Source organism: Halyomorpha halys, unplaced genomic scaffold, assembly GCF_000696795.3.
Source record: "Halyomorpha halys isolate HHAL.00 unplaced genomic scaffold, Hhal_1.1 Scaffold179.1, whole genome shotgun sequence".
In the NCBI taxonomy this organism is placed as follows: Eukaryota; Metazoa; Arthropoda; class Insecta; order Hemiptera; family Pentatomidae; genus Halyomorpha; species Halyomorpha halys.
In genome coordinates, this window is record NW_027107000.1 from 687,159 (window position 1) to 700,805 (window position 13,647).

At 31.8% G+C, this 13,647-nt stretch overlaps 3 protein-coding genes across 5 annotated transcripts in view; all 3 read right to left on the bottom strand.

Annotated features, from left to right (window-relative positions):
- Window positions 1-737: 737 nt before the first annotated feature.
- LOC136795285 (uncharacterized) lies at window positions 738-1,157 on the bottom strand. The gene has a single exon (XM_067045353.1). The coding sequence runs from the start codon at window positions 1,155-1,157 to the stop codon at window positions 738-740; it is 420 nt and encodes a 139-aa protein (XP_066901454.1).
- Window positions 1,158-1,439: 282 nt separating this feature from the next.
- Window positions 1,440-1,934, bottom strand: LOC106679137 (uncharacterized). The gene has a single exon (XM_014418109.1). It carries the CDS (start codon window positions 1,932-1,934, stop codon window positions 1,440-1,442), a length of 495 nt encoding a protein of 164 aa, XP_014273595.1.
- Window positions 1,935-5,230: 3,296 nt separating this feature from the next.
- Window positions 5,231-13,647, bottom strand: part of Atg6 (Beclin-1-like Atg6) — an 18,441-nt gene continuing 10,024 nt past the window's right edge. The window contains exons 4-9 of one of the 3 annotated variants that reach the window (XM_014418119.2): window positions 13,302-13,359; window positions 10,422-10,609; window positions 7,769-8,042; window positions 5,585-5,799; window positions 5,436-5,510; window positions 5,231-5,364 (exon numbers count right to left, since the gene is read on the bottom strand). In XM_014418119.2, coding sequence (XP_014273605.1) covers window positions 5,319-5,364; window positions 5,436-5,510; window positions 5,585-5,799; window positions 7,769-8,042; window positions 10,422-10,609; window positions 13,302-13,359 — 856 coding nt within the window. In that variant the 3' untranslated portion in view covers window positions 5,231-5,318. Of the gene's footprint in view, window positions 5,511-5,584; window positions 5,800-7,768; window positions 8,043-10,421; window positions 10,610-13,301; window positions 13,360-13,647 lie in introns of all 3 variants that reach the window. The other 2 variants (XM_014418115.3, XM_014418117.2) reach the window with 2 other exon arrangements.

The following is a 13,647-nucleotide window of genomic DNA, read 5'->3' on the forward strand; positions in this document are numbered from 1 at the left end:
ATGATAAATTAAAAAATTCATGGGTTGAGATGGGCCCAAGGATAAATGTTGAAAAAGGAGCCAAAAAAAAAATTAGCAAATATCAATTCTGTTCTTTAAAATCCCCTTTTTTAGGTCCATTTTGATTTTATTGCTGAGTAATTGTTTCTCACAGCCTAGTTTAATGATAATTAATGAATTTTTAAGTGATGAGGGAAAGAGTAAATAAGCAGTAAATAACTGTTAACTAAACGAAACTTGTAATAGAAAAAAATCTGGTGAGATTGATACACATGGAATACAGCAAACTGAAATACAGTAAAGGAAGGTTATCCAACGTGGAGGCGCAGTCACAGTTGCATGAAAGTTGCTGAGGTTAATCCAACACACCCGCCCAAGCTCAAGACTCCAATTGATGTGCGATTCTTAACAAAAGATCCAATAGGAAGGCTCTTCGTGAATACATCAGCAAGCTGACGACTACTGGGCACATGCTGCAGTTCAAACTCATTGTTCATCTACTTCTAACGTACAAAGTGAAAATGCACTTCAATGTGTTTTGTGTGGCGATGAAATTCTGAATTCTGTATCATCTGTATGGTACTTTGGTTGTCAACCAACAACTGTGGAATGCCATGTAGAGTTGTCAACTCAGTCAACAGTCGCTGAAGCCATACCATCTCCTTGGTACCCTCACATGCTGCAATATACTCTGCTTCTGTAGTGCTTAAAGCAGTAACTGGCTGTTTACGACTCAACTAACTTATAGCACCCATTCCACACGTCATCAAAAATCCAGTTCTTGATCGTCGAGACAAGTTGTCATTTGCAAAGTCTGAGTCTGAATAACAGTCCAACTTTAGTTTAGTATCTGATTTATAAAACAGCCCATACTCCCTGGTGCCATTCAGATACTTGAAGATTCTCTTGACTGCTTGCCAATCAGATTTCTTTGGACAGTCTAGAACCTCCAAAACTGTGCTTACAGCATACGACAATTCTGGGCGAGTAGTCATGGTCAAGTAGAGCAAGCTGCCAACAGCCTGGTGATATGGAACACTCTTCTCCAAAGGTGAATCCTCAACTTCTTCAGCACGCTTCTCAGAGGGAGTAGAAACTGGGTTTGAATCTTGAAAGGATATTCTTTGTGTATGCTTCCTGATGCACAAAAATGCCATCCTTCTTTCTCTTAATCTGCATCCCCAGGAAGCTATCAAAGACCCAATGGTAATCCGGAATTCCTTAGTCAAGTCTGAGATAAATTGGTCAATTGCCTTTCGATCTCACTAGAATTCCATCATCAACATAGATGGCAACCATGAGCCTACGCCCACTTCCACACTCCTTGACAAAAAGACAAGGGTCAGCATTGCTAGCCCTAAAACCACACGATTCTATGAACTGTACAAAGCGGTGATTCCAGCATCTTGGTGATTGTTTCAACCCATATAAGCTGCGCCTTAGGCACCAGACTCGTCCACTTCCATCATCAAAGCCAGAAGGTTGATACATGTAGACAAAAATGCTGTCTGTATGTCAGATTGTCCAAGTTCATATTTCTCAACAGCTGCAACATTCAAAAGAGTTCTCACTGTTTCAAAACGAGCGACAGGACTGAATGTATGCTCAAAATCAACTCTTTGCTTCTGTGCATAACCCTTAGCTACTAATCGCACCTTGTATCGTTCAACTTCACCGTTGGGTTTTCTTTTCACCTTCAACACCCATCGGTTGGCTATCACCTTCTTCCCTTCAGGTAGTTCCACTAACTCCCATGTGTCATTTTCAGCAAGTGAACTCAATTCCTCTTTCATGGCTTGTTTCCACAAGTCACATTCTGATGATTGGAGAGCTTTATTGACACTCATGTCCTGTTCTGCGATTAGAACATAATTATTCGACAAGTATGAAGGAAGTCGTTTCTCCCTAGTACCGCGACGAGGTGCCTGTACCATTTGGATGTTGGGGGTTGTATTATCCTGTTGTACTTCAGCTTCAGGAGAATGTTCCAGCAGGGGTCCACAAGTGTCCAATATTTCATCTCAGAATCAGATCCAGTCTCTTCATGGTGTTAAGCTTGAGTTCCTTCTTCTCCCTTCAAAAGCTCTAATCCAGACAATTTCACCAAATGCAGAATTGGAGACTGTATCAAAAATAACATCTCGAGCCAAAACAATGGAATCTTTGGCAATATTCCATAGACGAAAGCCATTATGATGTTCAGTGTACCCACACAAAAAAACAAGGTTCACTCTTTTTGTCCATCTTTCGACGTCTGCATTTGGGAACATGGGCAAAACATTTTTTCCCAAAAATTTTAAACTTATCAATTTTGGGTGGGGCACACTGTGTCCACAGCTAAATCGGGGATTTTTCTTGACCAGTTGGTCCAGTTCGGTTTAAAACACAGCTGTGTTGACAGCTTCAGCCCACAACTTTACAGGCAAATTCTTGGAATGTATCATAGAACGTGCAGCTTCAACAAGCGTTCTATTCTCACGCTCAGATGCACCATTTTGCTGAGGTGAGTAAGGAATAGTTTGTCTAAGTGATATTCCATTCTCCTCCAGTAGTTTTTGAACACCTGCATTAATAAATTCCCCACCATTGTCACAGAAAAGTTCCCTGATGGTGTGTCCAGCTGCTTTGGATTCATTAATAAACACTGACAAGCAGTTTGTAACATCTAATTTATTCTTTAAGAAGAAAACTCTTCTAAACATGGAATAATCATCCTTCAGGCAGAGGAAATACTTAGAACCTCCAATAGAATCCTCTTGGAAAGGACCACAAACATCAGCATGAATCCATCTGGCACAGCTTTCCTCTTTCTATCATGAAATGGATCTCGGTGGTGTTTACCATATACAGCCCTCACACAAATGCTCATCATCAGCCAAACACACTCCAATTTTCTTCATGATTATTCTCACATGACGTTTATTCTGATGGCAGAGACGCTTATGCCACAACTGTAGTGAATCAACAGGTAGGGTCAGCATCACCTCAGCAGCATGCTTGGAAATGTGGAATTGCATATCAAGAACATACAAGCCATTAGATTTCTGCTCAGTCAATCGTACAGAACCTTTCTTAGAAAGTGAACAACCAAGTTTATTGGCAAAGAATTTGTAACCTCTATCCAGAGCTCGACTGACAGAAAAAAGATTGCGGCTCACATCTGGTACAAACCAAACATCCTTCAGATGATGTAATTCCCATTTTTCACCAACTCTCATTTCAACCAGAATATCACCATGTCCATATGCCTTTATCAGATCATTATTACCTACTTGAATGAACGTAGGCGACTGAAATTGTTTGTAGGAAACAAAATAGTCCTTGGAGCTAGTCATATGTTGAGTCGCACCAGTATCAGCAACCCACTGATCACCACCCAAACCAAGCATGTCATGGCAAATGGAGGCATGATGCCCTTGGGTGCTCAAGGATTCTGTACCTCTATCCTCTGTCTCCCTCTTGATTTTAGTAGGACAATTCCTGGCCATATGATTTTCCCCTTTACATTTGTAACAAATTAAAACAGAGCTTTATTTCTTTGAAGCTGGTTGATTTTTGCCACCAACGGCTACTTTCTTCTTATAAGGTTCTTTGGCTATAAGTCTATGGTCAACCTTACTATCTTTACCAGGAAGCCTCATTTCGATTAACCTAAGCCTCTCAGTTAAACTATTTTAAACAACAAACACTTCTAAACTCAAAGTAAGGAGGGGGAAAAGTACACATAATTCGACCCATCAAAATAAGTTCAGGGAGTTCAGACTGTGACAGTGTTTTTAATTCAACATTCAATTCATTGAATTCACACTGAAGTCGCGCCACATGGTTCACAACATTATCAGAACTCATCACTTCATGAGAGAAAAATGATTCTAGAAACTTTTAGAAGTACCTTATTAAATTTATGAGAATGTGGAATAATCCGAAAATTGAATGGGATAATTTTGTAGAAAAATTACAAAGTAAATTAATAAAGCAAAATAAATTAAAAAATCCATGAAAAAAAAAAGAAAGAAGAGTTTTAGAAAGAAACTAGAAGCCCCTGGAACTAAATTAAATCTTTCCTGGATGATATAAGCGGAAATGGATGTTGGTGATGTCTCATCAAGGACAATGGCGAGGAAGCCAGTGACAATAAGAATCCTAACCCAGGTTCTAAAGGAAACCTGGATAAGAGCTTACACCAATGGTTCAAAGACTAAAATCCTCCAAAAATGAATTGTATTGAACAGGATGAATGTAAAATTTATTGAGTGAATCTATACGTAAAAGCAATTTACTCAGAATCAAAACACTGTAATGATTAAAAATTTTCATTATCTAACAATTTTAAATGGCTCAAAAGTAATGTTTTTAATATATTTTTTTAAACAGTACCTTATCAATAATATATTTAAAAAATAAATTATATAATGTTTAATCCTTTTGTGAGAAACTTAACCTTCTTAGAAATTATTTTCAGTGAATGTATTACTATTACAAATAAAATGATAATGTGTTACAGTTTGGTAATACTAGCCCAAAGAATTTTGGATCTTGTTGAAAAATAAAATAAAACTAGTAGAGATAATATGTTAACAACCAATCACAGAAGAAAAATGTACTTAATTGAAATTGATGTATATCAACATAGATTTAAATTTTAGAAAATCTTAGCCAAGTTTTGTTTTGATTAAATAATATACTAACTAGTTACTATGAAAAGTAGGAGATTTATAGACAGATATAAATAGTGGTATACTACAAACAATCCCTCACATCCGCGTTTATATTATATAGAGTAGGTAGATCACTTCATTAATCAACCAGCTACTAGTTTTTTCATGAGAATAATATAGCTCTATTCCAGACCTAACCCCTTAAGTCCAAGCAGGAAAGTCTTCAAGGGCACCTGCCAACAATCTTGTACCTCAAACTATAATATACATTCAAAATAATTTGGAGTGTTACTGTATATCAATGCCCACATACATGACTCAAGTTGTATGAAATTATTTACTTGTTATGAAAGAATATGTATGTATATGGCATTTTATTTACAATTATAACGACTCGGTCTTATTTTATAATTATTAATTTCATATACATATTAATTAATATGATATTATTAAATATAAAAGAGAAATATAAATAAGGTAAGGAGAGCAGGAGAGGGCATAGTATCACCTTAGAGTAATAAGTAAGAAAATACCAGTAAAAATAATCATATTTAAAATAAAGAAAGAACAACTATCCACACAATGGGCGTCTTTATTATAAAACTGAAATTCACCTTACCTAATCTTACACTGATAACAAATGAATCACAGATAACTTCATCAGCTCTTTTCACACTCCTGATTAAGACTTAAAATTGGTAATGACCTGAAAAGATAAAATCTAAACTTCAAAATACAAAATATTCTTTTTCATGAGCTAATTCATTAGATACCCACGCTAGACCCCACTTTAAATTAGTTAAAAGAAACTTTAAAGCCTTTGTCCACTGTTCTTCAGAATTGAACTGGATTCTGTAAAATATGATAAAATAAAGTTTAAAAATATTTGTTAAAAAATAAATAATAATGCATATAGAACTACTTACTTTACTGAAAAGGAATTTCCAGTACCAGAATCTTCTAATCTTCCATTTTCCATACGATATGGCAAACAAAAACCAGAACGGCCTTTCTCAACTTCTTCTTTGAACTGCTGTAAGCATTCAAGAAAGGCAGCCATTGCTGAATCAAATTTATTATCCCATAGAAACTTGAAACCCCCAGAACCAAAAAGTGGTAGTACCTTTTGTTCTGATACCACCTAAATTTAAATTTAAATTATCAATACAAATTTATTAAAGAGTAACTAATCATATATACATACTATCTATATTATTTTAACTTTGAGTTTCAAAATGAATTCAATGACAGAATAAAATAAAAATCTAATTCTTATATCACAAAATTTTAAACAAAATGCATGTCAATACTAAAGTATCTTTAGTAGTAGCCTTCTCTGTTTTGTAAAAGATGGAATAAATGTTATTATATGATTATTTCCTTTAACTTAATACCTATGAGATCAAGTGCTTCCATAAATAATAAAGTTAGAGAACCTAACAGTAAAAGTTTAAGTATAAATTTATAAGATGAAACAATTTAAGGTAAAGCCAAAAATTCTATTCTTACTACAGGCTGGCTAGTACTTCATGAGGCATTTAGTTTTGTATAAATCAAAAAAATTTATGATAGATGATTAAAATTTACTGAACTATTGAATTTCTTCATCAACTGGAATAAGGAGAAAAAAATCTGTTGCACTTTAAAGATATAAAAGGCCTGTTCCAGTCTCTGAAGACAGATGGAGAAAAAATCTCCCTTCAGACCAATTTGTTGGACGTTTTATCATCTTTAGGTTTTGGGGCTTCTAAGGTTGCAGTACTTTTATAATTGTTGACTATCATTTTACCAATAATCGAGATTTATACAAAGGTTTTCCACAATTTGTATTTGATAATGCACTATTTTACACTCAGACTATATGTGTTATACACATCTCATGCCATGGAAGATATTTGATGCTTGACTGCTAAAAGGTTATTACATATCTTTCCAAAATTCCACCAGAAAATGTTTACTGGAATTTTGGAAAGACATGTAATAATCAGATCTTGAGCCAAAGCACTCATAGGAGTCGAGCATTGAAGAATATCTCCCATGGCATGAAATATATAAAACACATCAATAGTTTGAGTATAAAATTGTGCATTATCAAATACAAATTTTAAAAAATCCTTAGGGTCAATTTCATTTCCTGGCCACAACATAGTTAATACTTCAAAAATTATGCCTCACTATAAGGTGCACAAAAACCTAAATATGACAGAACATCCAACAAAACTGTCTGAAGGAAGATTTCTCGACTGTCATCAATGGCAAGAGTAGAGGCGTGTCCATCGGATTGTTTTCCCGAAGATTCCAGCTGGAAGGGAAATTCAATAATTAAGTAAATTTTAAATCTTCAGGCATAAAAATGTCTTATTATTATATTTTTGTTACAATAAGGTTTCAGAGAACAATCTTTTCATCTTCAGACTTAATTTTTTTGTAATTTAGGTTACTTCCAATAAATCTCTAGCATCAATAATACAAAAAAAAGGTTTTAAATTTCTTTATTGATATTTCAACTTAACTGAATCAATAGACTTAAATTTTAACTATGGTCGGTTACAATGTATTAAAAAATATTTTAGATTATTGGAGGATTAATTTATAGAGGTTCAGAGTACATCTGTAATGAACAACAATAATAATTATTATTGTATAAAATACATAAATTAATAAACCTAACAATTATTAATTAATCAAATCAAAAATAATTTCAGTTTTAGGTAATAACAGGGAGTACATGTAGTTTTTAGAAATACACTACACATAAGATGGAATTTAATTCAAAAAGTATTCATTTAAAAAAAAAAAAGATTGAAACAAAAGTTGTAAAATATTTATTAAACTAATCATTTTTATTCCAACTTTTTTTTTCTAATGCACCTAACAGAATTTATTGTGAAATAAAAATAATAATGGATTTTTACAACCATTTTCCAAGGTGGCAGTGATTCCCGGGAAAGGAGATAGCAAACAGTACGTTTTTAGGTGCTATATCACCAAGTTTCATTTTACCCTCATTGTTTTAGTAAAAGTGCCTATTGCCTGGGTTAACAGTACTAAAAAGTTTCTAACAACAAAATAAATAAATACAATCCTAAAAAAATATATAAAATACAAACCTCAATATATGAATGGTTTCCATATGGCACTAATCGGTACTTTTCAAATTTTAAATTCATTTTATTTGCTAGAGCAGAGAGAAGAAGAGCAGTTTGACCCCAAGCAGCATTTATTTCACTCCAGTCAACTGGAGCTGAAGGAAGACGTCCAAGTTTAAAATTGTTTATTGTTCCAAAATGTCCACTGTGCCATATATGAAATGTTGCATTAAATACATTAGTCTTTTTCAGTTTCTCCAACTGTCCTTTGGTATAAGCCAGCTGACAATTCAAACTGTTAATACATAAATATGTTTAATAAAAGAGTGATATTCTAATTACAAAATAATATTTAACAAAGTTTATCTAAAGAAACAAGTACTTAGATATTTAAATAAACACCCTTTTGGGATATTTGTCAAGGAAAAACAAAAACAAAGAATATAAGCCATATAAATAGATGAAAAAACAAAGAATTAAACTTGCTTTAACTAACGTGAATTAAGAATATTATAACAATTTTATTACTTTCAAACTACCATTTAATTGACTTTTGCATTTTAAAGACATTTTTCTTTTGAAATAGATTCTGGGAAGAGGAGGAAATAAAAAAACCTCCCGCCTTGAGTGCAAGTAGAGATGAAGAACCAATACGAACTAGAATACTAAAATTAATCTCTTTCTTAAATCCATTGTTTTTCCTTACTTGTCTTAAGAAATATTAATAAAAACTCAAAGTATGATGATGATAACACAGTTGCTGCCTATAAACCTCCCTCCACCAAACCCATCAAAACATGAACCTGCAGTGTTAGCCTTAACACAATTCTCCCTCATAAAATTGTTTTGTTTTTTCCAATGTATTAACTCTTACTTTTTTATTTTCTACACTATTTTTTTGTTTAGTAGTATTCCTATGGTCAATATTCACTTCCAACTCATTGTTTATATGACTGTACTATAATTTAATTAAAAGTTGTTTTGGGTAGAAGTTTTGACACTAAAAAGTATCTTGCTAAGCCATTAAAACACCACCTTTTATGGAAGCCTGATCCCAAAAGTTGGTTCATTCAGTTTGAAGCTCAGTTTAGAATGACATGAACAAAGAAAATTTGATACAGTGATAAGTTCCATTGATTCAGAAATTTTATCACATATTTCTGAAATTTTATAGGACCCATCAGCTAATTATTTATATATAGCGTTAAACAACAAGTAATTTCACAGACACTGAAATTTAAAAACACACAAATTGTTATCAAATAGAATCCCTCATTCAAGATAAAGTTACCAACAAATTTTTAAAAACTTTGTTGTTACAGTGCCTTCCTAAAAACATCTCAGGCCAATCTTTCAACAAGTAAAATGGGTAGTAATAGAAGATAAAACTGGGAACTTATAGATGATGTCTAAGTACCATTATTGAACGATAAAACATACAAGAATCATTTAAAAATTTTATTTGACCACTACAGGTTTTGCATCAATGTTTTTCAATGCTCCTTTGGTGTAAAGACCTTAGATTTTTCAGAAAATAACTCAATTGGAATAAGGCCTAGCTCAAATTAAATCCATTCAAAAATACTAGGAACCAACATCAGCCACTACATGTTATAACAAGGGTTGTGTGGCGCAGATACTCCATAAGTTCTAGGATTAACCCACTTCTTCTCACCAAGAAAAAGAATTATCACTGGAAACCCTGTCTCTACTACAAATTTCTTAGCTAGCTGGCCTGAGAAGTATCGGATCTATTCTCCCACCATCTCATTGGCCTGTTTAAGTGGTACAGATTGGCTCCACCACAGACACTGTGAAACATTGCTGAAAACAGCAGAACATCACTATGGTGGAAAACATCTCCACAATGATAAAATATGAAACCTACCCACTTCTTTGCAACATCAACTAAAAAACTAACTACTTTGCCCCTTCAGGGATTAAATTTAGTCTCAAAAGTATAAATGCTTATCAATGAAGTAAGCAGGATGTCTCCTGCCCAGTTGCCCCGAGCATGTCTCCTTTAAAAAAATATCTTCATATTCCCTCTTAAGCCTCTGTCTCCAGTCCTCGGCCTGATTGATTGCTCCGACCTGTGTGCCCTCGGTTTTTCTCTGTAGATGACATTTGTACATTTTATTCCCCAAGTGTTGTGGTGTGGGCTCCTGCTAGAGAAACTTCCAGTAGTGGGGCAAATTTTGGGGATGGAGGAGGCACCTCCATGGGAGGAAGGTTCTGAACCCCTTTTTGATTTAAAGCTTCCAGGTTCATGACCGCTTGTCTGACTATAATGTTGTCAGCCATTAAAAAAAAAATGAGAGAATAGAAAAAAAAATTTGAAAGCTGAGAAAACTACGATAAAAAAATTCTTCTTTAAAGCAAATATTATTCCGGGATTTTAAGTCCCGGGTTTCGGCACCAGTTAAGTATTGGCGAAAGCAAAATGTCAAAAAAGAGAAGAAGGAATAAGATCTAACACGCTTGCTGTAAAATACTGGCTTTATTGTGTTCGGTACATCTCTTATATACATTCGATCAGCTGATCCCCTCAGTTAGCTAACATCGAAATAACAGCTGGCTTAGACCGTAACTTTTATATATATATATATATTACAAAATAAACAAATATAAAATCTTTTGGACAGTCAAAATAATTATTGATAATGCTAAATACCTTTTGAATTCTTCTTCAATTAAAATATACTCATTCCTATGTTTCGTATATTCCTTCCAGTATCTCACTTCTTCAATATCAAGTTTTTCACTGTTTGTTTTTTGTTCTTCTAAATCAAGAGTGATAGCCTTTTCTTCTTTTTGAGCATTTGATAATTCAAATTTAAGCCTCTCTTCTTCTACTAAAAGCTAACAATAAATTTACAAATAAATTATAATTGGAAAAATAACAAAAGTTAATTCAATTTTAATATAAAAACTTTCATATAACATGAAAGCTGAAATGCTTAATTAACAAAATTATACAATGACACAGACACTTAATTTAAAATTGTATAAACGATTTAATCTTTATCAAATATTTTATGGATAATAATATAGCAAATTAACAAAAGTTATCACAATACTTTTTTAAACACTCGAAAAACATCTGTTCACGACTATTATCGATCGATCGTTTCTGGATTGATTTATTCATAGTAGAATTTAATTTTTAAAGATTTTTTAAAATTAAATAACCTAACATTTCATAATTTGTTATTTTATAAAACTAATAAACTGCTTAGCAGTCGTTTTAAGTTATGCATTTCCGTGTTAAGCATGGTTGAAACTATTTATTAAAATTTGCAAAATTTCCTTTTTTTTTTTTTAGACAGGTCCTGTACTAGTTTACCTTTCCCCTTTACCTTTACCTAGCAGTTTCATCCTTTTGAAAATATTCATAATACTTTTAAGTTTATCAACTTTTTAATTTGTCATAACAAAGACAAGTTAGTGAGATATTTAATGCTAAAAGGAATTGTCAATAAGGGATTTATGTTTTAAAATATTTTTAAAAAATAAAGAAATAAAACAATTCAAAAATTGTTTTTTAAAAATGATAACTATATTTATAACTAAATAATTTTCTATTGGAATTTATTTTTGAAAATAGATTTTTTATAATAATTATCAGTGTATTTGTAAATATTTTTTTAGGTCAGGAATTATAGATTAAATAAGGAATGATAGATAAGAAATTTAAAAAAATAGATTTTAAGTAAGTTTTCAATAATGAAAAGAAAATAAGTATTTATGCCACCTATTTAGGTGTTCAGTCCACCTATGCTGGTTTAAAGTTCAGATGAAAAAAGGATTATGGGAAACTCTAAAAGATAATTATCTATAAAATGAAAAACAAACGTGGAAATTGTCAAAAAGTATTCAGGCCCCTGTGCTTGGCAGCCGGCCACAGGTCTCAGGCCGCCAGGCCTGCAAAGCGCTCCCACCATTCCTTCTCTAAAGGGTTAAAGAATTAATGTACAAAATACATACAAGCAATATGAATTGTTAGAAATAAAATTTAAAAAATAAATAATATAAATATATACTAGAAATAAAGACAACATACCAAAAGAAAAATTAGGAAATGTAATATATAAAATAAATTGTAATAATAAAACATATTGTAGACAAACATCACAGTGGTCTGAACGTAACCTGCAACAACATAAACAAAACTGCAACTCCAAATATTAAAATCTAAATTAGCAATGGAACTATTACAGCATACTTCAAGAATAAGCACAATGTTGATTTCAAAAACACAAAAATTTTACGTAAAGAAAATAACATTAATAAATATAGAATATTAGAATCAATATTTATAACAAACAAAATTTTAAATCGGTAAACCAACAAACAGACAATGGTAATCTAAATACCTAACCTACTCAAGCACTAATGATAAAATCAATATATGAATTAGAAAAACTAAATAATTATAATTATAAAACAACCCTCCACTTACAGTACCAACTCCTAAGTTGACTTAGGTCTCGGTACTTAACTGATTTTACCTAACTTAGTACTTAGGTAATTTAGTAATAACTTAAATTACATAAGCATAAATTTATAACTTTTAATGTACTAACTGAAAATTACAATACAGAAGAGCTCTAAATAGCTGAAACATTATGCATAAATGGGATGAAATTAAAAATTTTTTTTGATGAGAATATTGGTTTATTATTTTTAAAATAAAAACTTATAATCTAAACAGAAACTCGTACATATAATATCTAATACCCTTATTACTTTTTACCCAGTGGAAAATCCAAGTTCAGGTACACTGCTTTGAAAAAGGAAATGGCCTAAGAAACTTTAGTTCACCTTTAATATCTGGTCAACTTCTTAATGATTCAATACAAGTTTATTAAAATTCTAAGTTAAAATAACACAGTTAAAATATAACAATGTTGATAAAAAGTGGACTTAATATTGTGTTGCTTTTCAGGTGTGTTACAAGATGGCGTAATAAATTCCTATAAATGATATTCTAGGGTTGACATTAAATATGCTTCTAGTTGAATTTATTTTATTTAAATCATAAAATATACACATGTTCAAACCAAAGTAAACAGAATCTAACATTGAGAAAAAAAAATTTCAGGCCCAGAAAAAGGTTAATTTTTATCCTGCCACTATCGAGATGTTTAGGATTAGTAGAAATTCAGTCACTAAATTAAATAAACTAAACTTTAACACCTTAATAATGAGAGCATACTGCTTATGAATACTGAAGAAGTAATTATTCATGCACATAATTTTAATGATGGAGCAAAAAATGGATAAGATAAACAACAGAAACATACAGAAAAGGCAAATCATAAAAGTAATTAAGAAATGATGAAGAAAAATAAAAGATAGTTAATAATATTAAAAGGAAATACATATTAAGACAGATACATGAAAAATAACAAAACAAAAGTGCAGTTTGTTGGCTCTGTATTATTTGATCTATTATTGGAACATAATACTTTAGCTATCTCCAACAATTTAACCACAACATTAAAGAACATTAGTCTAAATGCATTAAGGAAACTAAAAAAGTTTTACTTACATCCTTCAATTCTTTATTTAAAACTTCTATGTCTTCTTCAAAAGATTCTGTTTTAAGCCTACAACAGTTGACACAATTTAAATATATAATTATAAAGTATTTGACTACTTAGTAGTAACTTTTAAAGGGCATATAAAATAACTTATTGAGAAATTTCTTTGCAGTTCAAACAATGCTTAAATCTTATTATTATTATTCAAATTTAAAATACTACTAAGGCTGTGACCACACTGTGCATTTTTTTTTCATAAAATTGTCACATGATTTTTGTTTTTATTTTCCTTTCCACATTTTGTATTAAAACCATGTTTATTTTCCTTTCCACATTTTGTATTAAAACCATGTT

Coding starts and splice junctions, on each gene's coding strand:
- LOC136795285 (XM_067045353.1), bottom strand. CDS start 1,157: ATGGCATTTTTGTGCATCAGGAAGCATACACAAAGAATATCCTTTCAA.
- LOC106679137 (XM_014418109.1), bottom strand. CDS start 1,934: ATGGTACAGGCACCTCGTCGCGGTACTAGGGAGAAACGACTTCCTTCA.